Source organism: Stenella coeruleoalba, assembly GCF_951394435.1.
Source record: "Stenella coeruleoalba genome assembly, chromosome: X".
Taxonomy (NCBI): domain Eukaryota; kingdom Metazoa; phylum Chordata; class Mammalia; order Artiodactyla; family Delphinidae; genus Stenella; species Stenella coeruleoalba.
In genome coordinates this window covers 15,595,312-15,610,190 of record NC_137152.1, presented here as the reverse complement: position 1 = coordinate 15,610,190, position 14,879 = coordinate 15,595,312, and the positions used below count along the sequence as shown (strand labels likewise).

The following is a 14,879-nucleotide window of genomic DNA, read 5'->3' as shown; positions in this document are numbered from 1 at the left end:
TAGTAGGTGGGCACGAACCCTCTCTCGCATTCGTTCTGCAGGCTGCTGGAGCTCCCGTCCATCCCAGGAGGCAGGAGGAATCCCCCCTCCTTTGTATTTTAGCGGAGCCCTTCCTCCTCTGGTGCCTCCTCTGGTCCCTGCGGACCAGTAAAAGCGTTCCCAGCATTCCTGGATGGAGCAGGTTCCCTTATTGAAATATTGTGGGGATGAGCAGTGATGTCTGTACAATACCTGATGGGCTTTTTAAAGCTTTGCCAATCTGCCTGGTCACCCAAACGACGTGAGTTTGTGTTTGCAAGTAAAACGTGTTCACAGTTCCAGCTTCCAAGTGAGCACAGGGATGCTGCCTGTCCTCCAGTGGGCAGCTCCCTGAAGCTCTACCTTTACAGAGAAACATGGGGACATAAAACATGAAGCTGCCGCCAAGCACTGCCCAGTTTGGCACCAGATCTGGCTTTAACTTCATTCTAATAGCTCCGACACCCAAAACCCTCAGAAACCAAATACCTGTGCAGTCCCAGTCTACCTTCCAAGGTGAAACTGTGCACAGGAAGAATCCAGAACTAATTGCTGGCTCCTGGTGCTTTACACAGGCTGACCTGGGAGACGCCAGGCCTCTTTCCTCTGCACACCCAACAGGTCCCGCGGGTCATTGACCAAACCCATCAGCCATTTACCGAGCACCTGCTCAGTGCCAGGCACCGTGCGGGTTCTAGAGAGATGGCCAGACGTGGGCCCTGCCCGTGGGGGCTGACTGCCTGCAGGCCATGGCAAGCATGCAGACACCCAGAGAGTACTCAAGTGGAGCCCGTTTATAAGGGGCTGTCCTTCGCAGCTCAGGAGAGGGAGTAGGAAAGTCTGCCTCTGAGGGTGGGTCCAGCCATTGAGAAGGGAACATGACCGTGTCACATTTCAGCCAGGCTAAATGTGAGTAGGCCCCATGAAGTATGAGTAGGAGTTTTCCAAGGGTGGGCAATGGCCGGAAGGGCCCATAGGTCTTTTTCTAACTTGACCAAGAATAGATGATGCTCTTCGCCTTCTATCCTGACCTTGGCAAACAGCGTCAGTGATTTTTTTAAGCAGAAAACAGGCAGTCTTCAGTACTGTCACTTACACTAGTTCTATCTGTCTTCTTTATGCTTCTTTAAACAATGACTTAAAGAAAGACCAGAGAGAGAGCCAAAACTGGATTTACAGAAGCCTTCTGTTCCTGCCATACCGCCCAAAAAGCCGCGGCCACCCAAGACCAATTCTCTCAGCAGACCAGGTGCGCTGCCCCCGAGGAGGCCGGAGCGACCAGCGGGTCCCCTGACCCATACCAGGTACTGCTCCGCTCTTGACGCTGGGGTGGGGGCGGGGGCAGGGCAGCCGCAGGACGCTGGACTCCAGCCACTTGGGTCCTTGCTCCCATGCTCAGGCAGAAGCGGGTGTGAGGCTGGGGGCCGCAGCGTGGGTTTCAGGATTAGAGATGAGAATCCAGGTCCTGGCATCTAGGCCCTGCTCACGCGTGGGGATTTCCCCCTGTGCTTCCTTAGAGCAAGGCCAGCTGCCCTTCCGACCGGAAGTGCGGGTGGCGTGCCCGCCTTCACTCCGAATGTCCTGCTGGCTTGGGTGCGTGCGTCTCACTGGCAGCTCCATCTCCTGGCCCTCTCCCTGCTCTGGGGTGGCCCCCTCCACACTCCCAGGCTCCCTCTGCTCTTGCCTGTGCAGCCCTATTGTGGGACCCAGGACCCAGTCTGGCAAATGTTGTCTTAGTGTCCATGTCCACGAACTATGAGACCCTCAAAGGCAAGGGGCATGCTTCGTTCAGGCACGAGTTCTGAGACGGGCCTGGCAAAACTCAAATTTGTTCACTGGCTGGCCGGACACCTGGGTTAGTGATACGGAATCAGAGTTGGACATTGTGCCTTCCAGACCTGAGATGCCCACCACAAAGGACAAGGAAGTGTCACGTTCTCTCCACAAGTTCATTGCTGGAACTTTCTACCATTACATGCATATTATACGTGTTGATGTAATATACTGGAGCAAGTCGGTGGCCTAGAGGTCTTTACATGGACCTATCAACACACAGTCACTCACCAAATTTTTGTTCTTCTGAGCTAAGTTTGCATGGTGAGAATCTTATGGGGCTTCAGTGTCCTCGCGCTAGAGTCAGGCAGGCTTCCAGGCTCACGTCATAGTAGGAGTGGGAGCCCCAGCAGGTCGCTGCGCCTCTCTCCTCACCTTCCCTGTCTGTACATTGTGGAGGATCATGGAATGCATGTAAAAGGATGGAAGGATATAATTTCCGAGTATGTAGCCTCGGGCCTGTAAATCAACTTTACTTTCACTGTCTTATTTATGATTGTGTATCAAACTGGGTATACTGGAGTGAAACAAAAATAGCTCATGTACATTTTAGAAAAAATTTTAAATCGTGGTAAAATACACATAACACAAAATTTTCTCAGGTATGTGAGCCCATTGGAGGAGCGGCTGGCTCACTTGTGTCATTCGGCAGGTGTCCCCCCAGATCCAATCAAACAACTGCTCCCCTATGATGACCCCAGGGGAAACTAACGGGACCAGGGCCACTGTTGAGTGGGTCAGGCCCCTACGTGTTGTGTCCTCTTCTGCTGACGGACATCTGCACAATGAGGCCGCTTGCCAGCCCCAATGACCTTAGCAAGGGCCACTTCAGTAGCGTGGTCGGCCCAGAGCTCGCACCTCAGAAGGAAAAGTTTATGTAAACCTAAGTGCTTCCAAAGAGAACACAAGCTGCACAAACATGGAGGAGGGAGCAGCAGGGGTCGTACATCGCTTTGTGGTGGGTGAAAGGAGGGCAGAAGCCACACTCTGCCAAATTCTTATAGTCTTCCAGGGACCACAGGCATTTCGATGAAGTCAGTAACGATTTCCAGAATATTCCTGCTGCTCTAATGATCCGATCCGAAGCGAAGTGCAGTTCCAATGGCTTCTGCGCCTTCAAAGGCTGCTCTCAACCGTCTCGTTAGGAGATAGGTGCAGGCCTTGCGAGCCATCGATTAGACCTGCACGGGAGCGGGGAATGAATGATAACCTCCGACCCTCTGGGCTCACAGAAGCCCCATTTTCCTCCCGCCTCTGCTGAGCTCTTCCCCACCTCCAGCCCTCCCACGATCCAGCTGTGGATCAGAATGAGCCACCGAGGAAGATGCGTGAGAGGGGTTTGTACGGAAGCAGTGGGAAGCGTAACTGTTCTTTACATTGTGTGTGGCATCTGAGCGGCCTGGGAGAGGGTGGGCAGTCCCCGACCTCCCAAGCTCCCAGGGCACTGGTTTGCAGAAAGGAGGGAGTGAGAGGCAAGCCCCACGCTTCCTTCCTGCCAATCCCTGGGCAAGGCTGGGAGCATTTGAGGAGCCGGTACCTTCTCTGCCCGCTTGCACAGCCAGTTGAAGGGAGGATGGTGCCTGCTCTAACTTGGTGGTTCTTAAACTTGAGCGTGCATCGGCGTCACCTGGAGATCATGGTCAAACACATTGCGGGGTCCCACCCCCACGGTCGTTGATCCGGCAGGTCTGGGAATCGATGCTGCCGGTCCACATCCACGCTGTGAGAATCTCAGGTTTTTGACAGTGCCACCCTCCTTCCCTGGCTGCTTTTCAGGCATCCGTTAGTGCTCCCTGACTTAAGTGCCCAGTTAGCACGCCCCTCTTCTGGAAGCCTTCCCTTATCTCTCACGATTGCTCTCTCCTCCAAACGCCTGACACCCCGTGTTTAGCCTGGTGCGGGGCCCCACGCTGTGCCACTTGGGATGCTCACACCCCCGGACTCCTTTACCAGATTTAAAGCAGATCAAGAGTGTGTTTTGTCATCTCCACATGGTTTACGGGGTTGAGCATATGGTAGTGGCTCATTTAATACACTTGTTGAATGCCATGGTTCCTAAGAAGGGGGGAGGTGCCAGTGCTTACATTTTGTTCACTTTTGCTCTCCTGTCATCCTTCCCAGCCCCTGTGCAAGCTCTGTAGCATGTGCATCTTATGTTCTACGTCACCTAGTGTGCCATGGATTTCAACATAAAAAAATTTAAGAAGATCGAAGAAGGGCTTGCTGTTTCTCAGTATCTCATGCACTTCATATTTTTTGCTAAGCAGTTACATCGGACAACCAACCTGTATACTGGTTTATGAACTTGTTTTGTTCCGCCAAGGTAGTTCAGGTAGGAATGTTAACAGTCAAACAGTTTTGTGTCGGTAGTCCTCCAAGAAGGGGTATTGTCTGCTGTGCAAACCCAAATCCTCGCCAGGATTTACCTGACTGGATGGGTAGATGGGCGGATGGATAGACAGATGTTTGAACACATGGACACACGGTCACCGTTTGCTGCTCTTACTGGGAATGAGGCATGAGGCATTGCCACTCCAGCTGCAATGTCTGGGCTCAAGCTTCCTCTCACCAGCCAGAAAGCTCGCTGCCAAATGTGGCTTCCAGAAGAGATCAGCTTCTTTCTATTTAAACAGGGACTAGCATCTTTTAGAAAAAGGAATACCTAAGTTTAGGAAAAGGGGAGTCATTTTTAGATGCATTTACTTAACAGAAATGGATTGAGGGATTACTGTATACCAGGCACTGTTCTGGATCTTAGTAACGGTGGGGCTCGGCCATTATAGATTCTGGTCTTCAGGAATCATGTCGAAAGGAACTAGGACACCTGCGCGATTTTGTGTCCATCTGAGCAAGTAGCAGCATGCCGTTAACATACTTACTTCCAGATAGTAAATGTAGGTAGAAATTTAACAGAAAGAAAGAGACTTTTTCCAAAAAAATTTAGTACCAGAGTTGATTTAAAAATTGAATGATGTTAGGAGATTCCCCTAGGTCATAAGTGCCTTTGTTTGAAAGTCTGTGCTTTGGGGATGCATCAGTCATTATCTCACAGCATAAAGACAGTGTCTGCTGGTCTCGTCCAGCCCACCATATAACTAAGGTAGTCGTGGTACAAAGAGCATTCTGTCTACCTCTATCTTCACGCTTGAGAAAGTGGAGTCTCAAAAGTATAGCGCCTACTCACTTGTTTTGATATTTGATCATAAAGATATTTCAAATGACAGAATATACCTAAACTTGTGTGTGTGTGTGTGTTGTATACACACACACTGACATGTGACGTTATATATCTCATAATGTGCATTATCGATTTAATAAAGATGGGGTCAGAAACCCCCATGAGAAGAGGCCCTGAAACTTGGGAGAAGGGTCCAAAAGAAAAAAAAATCCAAGGAAAAGCTGGAAAGAAGCAGGCTGTCCTCAGCCCTAGCAGTTTGCATGCAGCTGGAGGCAGCGAGCCAGAAACCTGAGGGGCAGAGCAGGTGTGTGCCTTCAAAAGAAAATAAACCCGATGGGGAAAGAGGTAGAAGCAGGCTGAAGAGACCAGAACAGGTTTGTTAATCTTCCCAAACATGGACACCCAAGTTGTAAATAATCTCATTTCCTTCCCAAAGAGCGGGCAAGTGGGAGCAGGACCTTTGGCCCAAGTTGCCAGGGAGCCGTGCCTGTTGTCCGCTGCAGTACAGAGCAGCCAGCGCTCTGAGTGGAGGGGCAGGCAACTGGCAGGGCGGGGACGGGCGGGGCTGGTGGAGGCGGGGCTTGAGTGATGGGGCAGGGCTGGTGGAGGCGGGGCCTGAATGATAGGGGCGGGGCTGGTGGAGGCGGGGCTTGAGTGATAGGGCGGGGCAGGTGGAGGCAGGGCCTGAGTGATGGGGCAGGGCTGGTGGAGGCAGGGCTTGAGTGATAGGGGCAGGGCTGGTGGAGGCGGGGCCTGAGTGATAGGGCGGGGCTGGTGGAGGCGGGGCCTGAGTGATAGGGGCGGGGCCGGTGGAGGCGGGGCTTGAGTGATAGGGGCGGGGCTGGTGGAGGCAGGGCCTGAGTGATAGGGCGGGGCTGGTGGAGGCGGGGCCTGAGTGATAGGGGCGGGGCTGGTGGGGGCGGGGCTTGAGTGATAGGGGCGGGGCTGGTGGAGGCGGGGCCTGAGTGATAGGGCAGGTCTGGTGGAGGCGGGGCCTGAGTGATAGTCAGGGGTGGGGCTGGTGGAGGCGGGGCCTGAGTGATGGGGCGGGGCTGGTGGAGGCGGGGCTTGAGTGATGGGGCGGGGCTGGTGGAGGTGGGGCCTGAGTGATAGGGGCAGGGCCGGTGGAGGTGGGGCTTGAGTGATAGTGCGGGGCTGGTGGAGGCGGGGCTTGAGTAGTAGTCAGGGGCGGGGCTGGTGGAGGCGGGGCCTGAATGATGGGGCGGGGCTGGTGGAGGCAGGGCCTGAGTGATAGGGCGGGGCTGGTGGAGGTGGGGCCTGAATGATAGGGGCGGGGCTGGTGAAGGCAGGGCTTGAGTGATAGGGGTGGGGCTAGTGGAGGCAGGGCTTGAGTGATAGGGCGGGGCTGGTGGAGGCGGGGCTTGAGTGATAGGGCGGGGCTGGTGGAGGCGGGGCTTGAGTAGAAGTCAGGGGCCGGGCTGGTGGAGGCGGGGCTTGAGTGATAGGGCGGGGCGTGAGTGATAGGGCGGGGCTGGTGGAGGCGGGGCTTGAGTAGTAGTCAGGGGCGGGGCTGGTGGAGGCGGGGCTTGAGTGATGGGGCGGGGCTGGTGGAGGTGGGGCCTGAGTGATAGGGGCAGGGCCGGTGGAGGTGGGGCTTGAGTGATAGTGCGGGGCTGGTGGAGGCGGGGCTTGAGTAGTAGTCAGGGGCGGGGCTGGTGGAGGCGGGGCCTGAATGATGGGGCGGGGCTGGTGGAGGCGGGGCCTGAGTGATAGGGCGGGGCTGGTGGAGGTGGGGCCTGAGTGATAGGGGCGGGGCTGGTGGAGGCGGGGCCTGAGTGATAGGGGCGGGGCTGGTGGAGGCGGGGCTTGAGTGATAGGGGTGGGGCTGGTGGAGGCGGGGCTTGAGTGATAGGGGCGGGCTGGTGGAGGCGGGGCTTGAGTGATAGGGGCGGGGCTGGTGGAGGCAGCGCTTGAGTGATAGGGGCTCTGGGACTGAGAGGAAGGAAGTGAAGCTAAAAGAAGTAAGAGGAGGTGAGCTGAGCAGGGATGGAGTGGAAGCAGGAAGTGGGGAAAGTCGATGGCCAGAAGTACTGGAGATGCTGGTCAGGAAGGGGAGGTTGGTGCCCACAATTTCAGAGGCAGAGTGGGTCTGAAGATGGACATATCCACAGAGGGAGGCGCCCTGAATGTGGGTGACTGAGGATGAATGAAGGTCGTAAGGGCTGAAGGGACCAGGGGAGGGAGGGGATGGATTGCCCACATGGCTCTCATAGGCTCAGGAAGATGGCAAGAGCTGAAATGAGGTGAGGCTGATGTTCTCGAAGCCAGTGTCCTCCCAGGTGGATGTCGGGGTGTTCTGGGAGTTGATGACAGTCAATGATAAGAAAGTTTCAATAGTCAGGGCGGTAGCAGGTCATTAAGTCAAGAGGTTCCAGATGGATGGAGTTGCTTACTGTGGCTCAAGCATCGCAGAGGGCACTGTCCACTGACTTCAGATGTGGAAGCCTGTGTCAGAGGAGGAATCTCAGTGAGAAGGTGGGCAATTGGGTCTTGGACACCAGGCTGAGGGCAGGAGGCCTAGTGGCTTCCCAGACCTGTGCCACTTGCAGATGGCCTATTGCTTTAAATCTTAAACACACCAGGTACATTTCCCATGAAAGGCTGAAGGCTATATGGAGAGAACTGGAACACGGATCCAGGGAGAGCAACAGTGGAATTGCACATTTTTTCCTTGTAATGAAGAGGGAGCCCTGGATACCAGGGAAACACTGGGAGATTAGTGACGAGCCCTGAGACATTTTAGCTTGAGGCAAAGATTAAGTAAACATTTATATGCCAAATATCAACTAAGTGCTTAGGGAAGGGCAGATGTCTCTCTGGAGACCAACTTACCCACACGGAAGTTAATTTTTCTTTAGATTTACATAGGCATCCCAGCTGCTTCAAGCCCCTCAGGATACAAATTAGCAGAAAGTAAACTTCTAGGTCCTGGTGGTTCTGTGAGGTGTGTGGTCCCCATGCCCACCAAAAGAACGCACTAAAAAGACCTTTGCTCTTATTAGCTCTAAGCTAATCAATCATTTAATTTTAAAAAAAAAAAGGGAAAGAAAGATAGCTAGAGTGCGCACAAATGTTCCCTAAGCAGGCAGATAGAATGTGTACCTGGGTGGTCAGGCCATCATTTTGAGTTTGGATTGCTCAAGTATTCTAAATGTCTTTTCAAAGATTCCTAGGGATGTGGCATGTGGTGTTTGAGTGTTTCCCTTCTTTTCTACAAGTCAGGACCAAGACATGTCTTTGGAGAGTTCAGGAGAGAGACCTTGGCTAGAAATTACAGAGGTGGGTGTCATTGGCTCACAGATGGTAGTTACACTCATGGAATGGCTATAATCACTCCAGGAGATTACAGAGAAGAAGAGGAGAGAGTACAGGCAACAGCGGGGAAAACCATTACTTACAGGGCGGAGGAAGGACGAGGAGCTGTGGAAAAGGGTGAGTGGACTGCAAGGCCGTGGAAGCCACGAGAAGGGAGGGTGGAGCAGCTACCGGCCAGTGGGTCTCACGCTTGAGTGTACGTTGGCATCACCTGCGGTCTTGTTAAAACACAGATCGCTGCTCTCCAAGTTTCTGATTCAGGAGGTCTGGGTTCAGGCCTGAGAATTTGCGTTTCTAGCAAGCTCCCGGGGCTGCTGCCGCCGCTGGTTAGCCAAGCCCGCTATGAGAACCTCCACCAAAGTGATAGCCAGGGAGACTGAAGGGGCTTTGGTCACTAGCTGGCCCTTGATGATCCCAGTCAAGTGGTTTCTATACAATTGTTGGGGGTAAGAGAGAGACTCAGGGTTGAGTTGAAGAAAGAACAGGTGGGCTACCAAGCACGTGTAGACTTGTCTTGTGATAAACTCGGCCATGGGGGAAAGGTGGAAATTGGGTGCTAGATATGGATCCAGTGTGTATGTGTGTGCTCTGTGTGTGTGTGCGTGCGTGTTTGTGTGTGTGCTGTGCGTGGTGTCGTTCGTTACTTCAGAAATTCATCAAGTGCGTCCATTTGGCTAGGCCCTCTTCTGGGTGGTAGTAACTACAGTAACCAGGCAAGACATGCCTCCTGCCCACCCACTGCTTACTGGGCTTCAGAGCCAGGCCCACCAGTGTGGAAAGCCCACCCCTCTGCTTCCTTACCCTGTAGCTTCAGGCAAGGTACACACCTCTCTGTGTCTCAGTTTCCGTTGCCACTCCCAGGGCACCTAGTTCTCCTGGCCCTTGTGAGGCCCTCAACCAGTCTTTTTTCCTCCCTTGAGAGAGCTCAGTGGGTGACCTTGTAGGGAGAGGAGTTGCCACATGGTGACAAACAGGCCATGCTCAGCAGCCCCGAGGGAGCGAGGAAACACGGACGCCCTCAGACCGCACATCGAGAGGTCTCTAGGGAGTGGAAGCAGAGCCGCAAGAGCGTCAGGGAAGGCTGGGCACTGAGGGAGGGTGGGTGGTTTATGGAGCATAGGAATCCCACAGGGGAAAATACCTTGTCACATTGTAGAAATGTCTACCTTATTTGCCGGCCTCATTCCATTTGTATGTATAACTTTCTCTCCATACGTCTTTCCATCCTCACCTAGAATAAATTTTATTCCCTGCAGCAAGATCCAACAACAGTAGTGATGGGCTTAGCCTCAGCTCAGTCTGAGCCACATTGATTTTCCTGCCAGTGACGGCCAGAGGCAGGCAAGGAATCAGTAGGGGATATTAACGCCCCACACGGGCACAGGTACTAATTGGTTCATATAACGCTTTTCCCATGGGCTATTTTTTTGAACACTCTTCCTCCAGGTGACACCCCACAAACTTTTCTCAGAGTTGTGCGCTGATGAGATCCCCTCCTCCAAGCATCTAAAGCCCCTTGCCCCTCTGAGAGGCCCAGCTGTGGGTTTGCCGATGGGAGCTGCGGGTGTCATCGTCCTTCGGCCTTAAGGGCTTGGGGCTTGTGCCCTTGGATGGGCTCTAGACGGAGGCCTGTTGCCACCCACACTTGCAGAGTCTGCATAGAGAACAGAAATTTGGAGGGGAACTGAGTGGGCAATGCCCCATCACCTTCCAATGTGTCTTCACCAACCATAAATAGCCCAGCCTGTTTGTGCTCATCCAAACAAGGACACAGTGCAAGGGGAGAGCTGCCAGGAAAACCACTCCGGTTCCCGCTTCCTGCGCCCCTGGCCTCGCTCAGGCTGCCCCACATTTAGACGGGAAGTTTGTAGTCAAAAAATGCCTGTGATTCCTGGGACATTTTAGGCCGTGGGGTGAGTGTGTAGGGGCTCCACGGGAGCAGCAGAGCCTTCGGATCCACATTTCTGGGAAAGGGGAGCGAGGCTGCTCCTGCCCTCCCGCTGATGAGCAAAGGAAACTGGGCTCATTGCTGCTGCAATTTTGTCCTTTCCTGAAGGAAGGATTCAACCTCCCCGGGCAGTAATGGCCCCTCACAGAACACTTCTGAAGGACTGGCTTCATCTCTGCTCCCTCCACAGATGGGCGGAGCCCTCTTAATGTTGCTTATTTGCAAGAGAAAAATCTCCAGAAGCATCAAACATGTGCATTTTGATTATTACCGCCCCAAGCGTGGTGGGCAAATGCAGGGCTGGGCGTCAAGAAGCTTCCATCCAGTTTTAGCTTTGCTACCAATTAGCTGTGTGGCCTTGGGCTCATAACTCCCAGCCTTAGAGCCCAGGACCCTCGTCTGTAATAAAATGGGGGCCTGAGCCAGGTAATCTTTACCCAGTTGTTTTTTTTTAACATCTTTATTGGAGTATAATTGCTTTACATTGTTGTGTTAGTTGCTGCTGTATCACAAAGTGAATCAGCTATATGTATACAGATATCCCCACATCCCCTCCCTCTTGCGTCTCCCTCCCACCCTCCCTATCCCACCCCTCTAGGCGGTCACAAAGCACCGAGCTGATCTCCCTGTGGTATGCGGCTGCTTCCCACTAGCTATCTGTTTTACGTTTGGTAGCGTATATATGTCCATGCCACTCTCTCACTTCGTCCCAGCTTACCCTTCCCCCTCCCCGTGTCCTCAAGTCCATTCTCTACATGTGCGTCTTTATTCCCGTCCTGCCCCAGGTTCTTCAGAACCTTTTTTTTTAGATTCCATATATATGTGTTAGCAGACGGTATCCATCGACAGAGGAATGGATAAGCAGATGTGGCACATGTATACAATGGAATATCACTCAGCCATAAAAAGAGACGGAATTGAGTTATTTGTAGTGAGGTGGGTGGACCTAGAGTCTGTTATACAGAATGAAGTAAGTCAGAAAGAGAAAGACAGATACCCAGTTTTAATAGTCAGAGCCTAAGTCTGAGATGTTGTGAGCGGGCAGCCAGGAAAGCAGGGAGGGAGAGTTCATCTCCATTGACCTCGCATCCTCAGCACATGATTGGACCAGGAGCAAGGGGTTGGAGCAAGAGAGAAGAGAGGGTATCTCTAGAAACTTCACATCTGCCATCTGTCATCGTCCCTATGAGTAGATAACTCCCTGGTGGGATGAAAGCTGGGGAAAAATGGAGGATGCAAAGGGGGCACCTCAGTGGTTTTCTGAGTACAGGGGATGGGGCTTTTCTATTTCTTTTTCCTTTCCTTTCTTTCCCAACCTTTTTTTTTTTTTGTGCCCATAACAATTTTTAGGCACTTAAAACCCAGACATTTACATTATGGTAATAGATCCTTCTGAGGGCAGGGAGCGGAGACTGCAGAAAAGATTCATCATCTGGACTTGGGATCTTCTGCTTGCTAGGAATCAGTCCACTCTTTTTCCCTTCACCCCCCCACTCACCTCCAGAAGCGTGTGAGGTCTTTTTGGTGGTTTTTAGTTGCTGCTGTCAGTGCTGCTGTTCATTTATTTATTCACTTGTTTGCTTGCCTCGGCTTCCTGTGCACTTCAGCATCTTTTCCAGGCCACATGTCTTGGCTTAACTGTCCCAACTTGGGCTAAATTGGGGCATGCCACTGGCTGAGCTCATGTTCTCAAGGGATGCACATGGCGCATCTTCCACATTTCCAGCTGTTCACATGCCCCATCTCACGTCTCAGGTCTGAGTGGAAGGAGCAGGCCCCCCTGGGTGGGTCGGGTATGGGATTTTTGTTTATTAGTAGCACTTTTTAACTGGGGGAGCAAAGGCGATTTACCCAGCTGGCAGTGAGCTGCAGTGACACAGGCTGTCTGGCATCCTCGATGACTCAGCATCTCCAGGACCAAGAGGCTGAGTGAAGCAGCTTTGAGAAGCGGTCAAGAGCTTGGGCTCCGGAGGCAGAGTTAGTAGGTTCAAATCCAGAATCCCACCGTTCAACTAGTTTTATGACCTTTTGTCAGCAAGTGACTTCATGTCACTGAGCCTGAGTTTCCTGATCTATATAATGAAAAGAAGGGCCGCACAGGTGGGCTTCTCCAGGAAGCAAATTTTAGTATGCGAGACCTGTGTAGGGTTCAGTGCCTGTGGGGAGGGAGAAGGAAGCCGCTTTGGGCAGAGGGAGAAAAGTTGTGACGCCGGCTCCCCAGAGCCTCGGCCAAGTCCATGGGGGCTTTGGGGCTAAAATGGCCCCTCCGAGTTGTCTTATGTTGGGCTGAGATGGCTGAGACTTTTATACCGTGAAATGTGGGCCACGCTGGAAAGGCCAAGGAGGCTCTCTGCAGCTGAGGTAGTCCCTGGAGGGGCCAACAGCATTTCCACCGGCGGGGGCGACCAGCCCTTCACAGAAGGGGGCTCTGGGTGCCATGCAGAGTAGCTACTTCAAGGCGCAGTTGGGGCGATTGAATCATACACGGAAGGAGCTTATCCTAGTGCCTGGCTTGTGGCAGGCAGTCAGTAAAGCGTAGGTGCTGCTGTTACTTCTGTGGGATTGTTGGTTCCACTTATTGCTGCTGGGTGTCCTTGGGCTGGTCAACCTGTTCCCTGCGATTTAGGGTCCCTGGCCAGAGAAGCAAGGAGACTCTTAGTTGCTAGTTGCCTATCCAAGTCACGTGTTTTAAATATCCATAACCAAACCTGCTGAAGAAATACAAGAAAATACCATTATTTTGATTTAACAATCAGAGGTGAGTGAGGACAACCATGTTCCAATATCTTTATTTAACAATACCTTTATTTAACAGCTGTGGGCATAGAAACTCACCATAAAAAAAAAAAAGCCCTCGCAGGAGCTAGTAAACTACAAAAGTATGAGCTTTTTCCTCTTTTGTTGAATTTAGTAACATCCTTTTTGCCAAAATGGTACCCATGTGTTGGGCAGACTGGAGGAGAACAGGGACCATCGAGGGCTGCAGCCTCATTGGGTGTCACCCGCTCCAAACGTGTGCTTTGAAGAATTTCAGAACTTCTGCTATTTTTCGGAACTGACATTCATTAGCTTTGTTGTAAACGTCTATAAATACAGTGAAAGGCATTTACAAATAGACATTGTAAAATGCTTCCACACCCACAGTCTGAACACTGTCAAAACACCAGCTGCAGCTTCCCTACTTGGAAGGATCAGAACCTTTTTTAAACTACACCTACTGTGTTTTCAAAATAGGCTTGTTTCTGGCCCTGTGTAGAAGATAATTTCAGCCGAAAGCCTGTGTCTGCTCTTGGCATGAGGGATCAGGACTTATTCAGAGAGACGGGAGGATCCCAACCTCCTTCCTTTCAGAATATGGCTGGCGCTTCAGAATCTGGGGAGCAGTCACTCACAGCTGCTGTTTCCTATTTCTTCGGGTGGGGGGATCCCTCATGACCTGGACCTCTCAGTGTAGGATTTGTAACTCCACCCCCCCCAAATGGTTCCCAGGTGAGTTCCAGGTGTGGTCACAGGGGATCACAGAGGCACCTGTGGTGGGGGAGATCCTTAAAGGAGAGTTTGTAGGTAGGGGCCAGGCAATCTCATCTTTTACCTGGATGATACTGTTGGGGAGAAAGGAGAGCGAACATAAGCTGCCTGAATTGTACAAATCTCTGTTATTAAAAGTGAAGTTTTGGGCTTCCCTGGTGGCGCAGTGGTTGAGAGTCCGCCTGCCGATGCATGGGACACGGGTTCGTGCCCCGGTCCGGGAAGATCCCACATGCCGCGGAGCGGCTGGGCCCGTGAGCCATGGCCGCTGAGCCTGCGCGTCTGGAGCCTGTGCTCCGCAACGGGAGAGGCCACAACAGTGAGAGGCCCGCGTACTGCAAAAAAAAAAAAAAAAAAAAAGTGAAGTTTTTAGGGCTTCCCTGGTGGCACAGTGGTTGAGAGTCCGCCTGCCGATGCAGGGGACACGGGTTTGTGCCTCGGTCCGGGAAGATCCCACATGCCGCGGAGCGGCTGGGCCCGTGAGCCATGGCCGCTGAGCCTGCGCGTCCGGAGCCTGTGCTCCGCAACGGGAGAGGCCACAACGGTGAGAGGCCCGCGTACAGCCAAAAAAAAAAAAAAAAAAAAGTGAAGTTTTTTTAAAAAAGAGTGAACTTTAAAAGGAATGAAAAATTTACCTATAGGCTTATCCCAGAGACAACTGCTATTAACATATTGGGCTGTTTCTTGCCCATCTTTTTCCTATGTATATTTTGGTTTGTTTTTCATTGATTTTACATAGGTGTGATCATACTGAATGTCATACAACTTTATGTCTTTAGGGAATAATGCAGTTATTATAAATACATAATGCATTCCCATTTCAGAAAAAAAGGCAAATGTTCATTAATTCTACAAGTATTTTTGAGCTCCTGACGTGTACCAGGTGCTGGGCTGGTGCTAGAAATCACCCATCAGACTCCCCAGGAATAACCACTATAAAAACATGTTCTTCTAGCCTAAAAAAAAAACCCCTCTTCCTAATATATCAGAAGGGCATGTGGGTGCATGTGCAGTGAGGTGTATGTCATTTTTAACTTG

At 52.1% G+C, this 14,879-nt stretch overlaps 1 protein-coding gene across 7 annotated transcripts in view; it reads left to right on the top strand.

Moving 5' to 3' along the window:
• The window catches only part of SH3KBP1 (SH3 domain containing kinase binding protein 1), a gene marked incomplete at its 3' end in the record, with an annotated part of 345,340 nt that overhangs the window by 291,934 nt on the left and 38,527 nt on the right, over positions 1-14,879 (top strand). For all 7 annotated transcript variants that reach the window (XM_079910179.1, XM_079910173.1, XM_079910175.1 and 4 more), the window contains one exon: positions 1,163-1,322. In XM_079910179.1, coding sequence (XP_079766305.1) covers positions 1,163-1,322 — 160 coding nt within the window. The remainder of the gene's footprint in view (positions 1-1,162; positions 1,323-14,879) is intronic.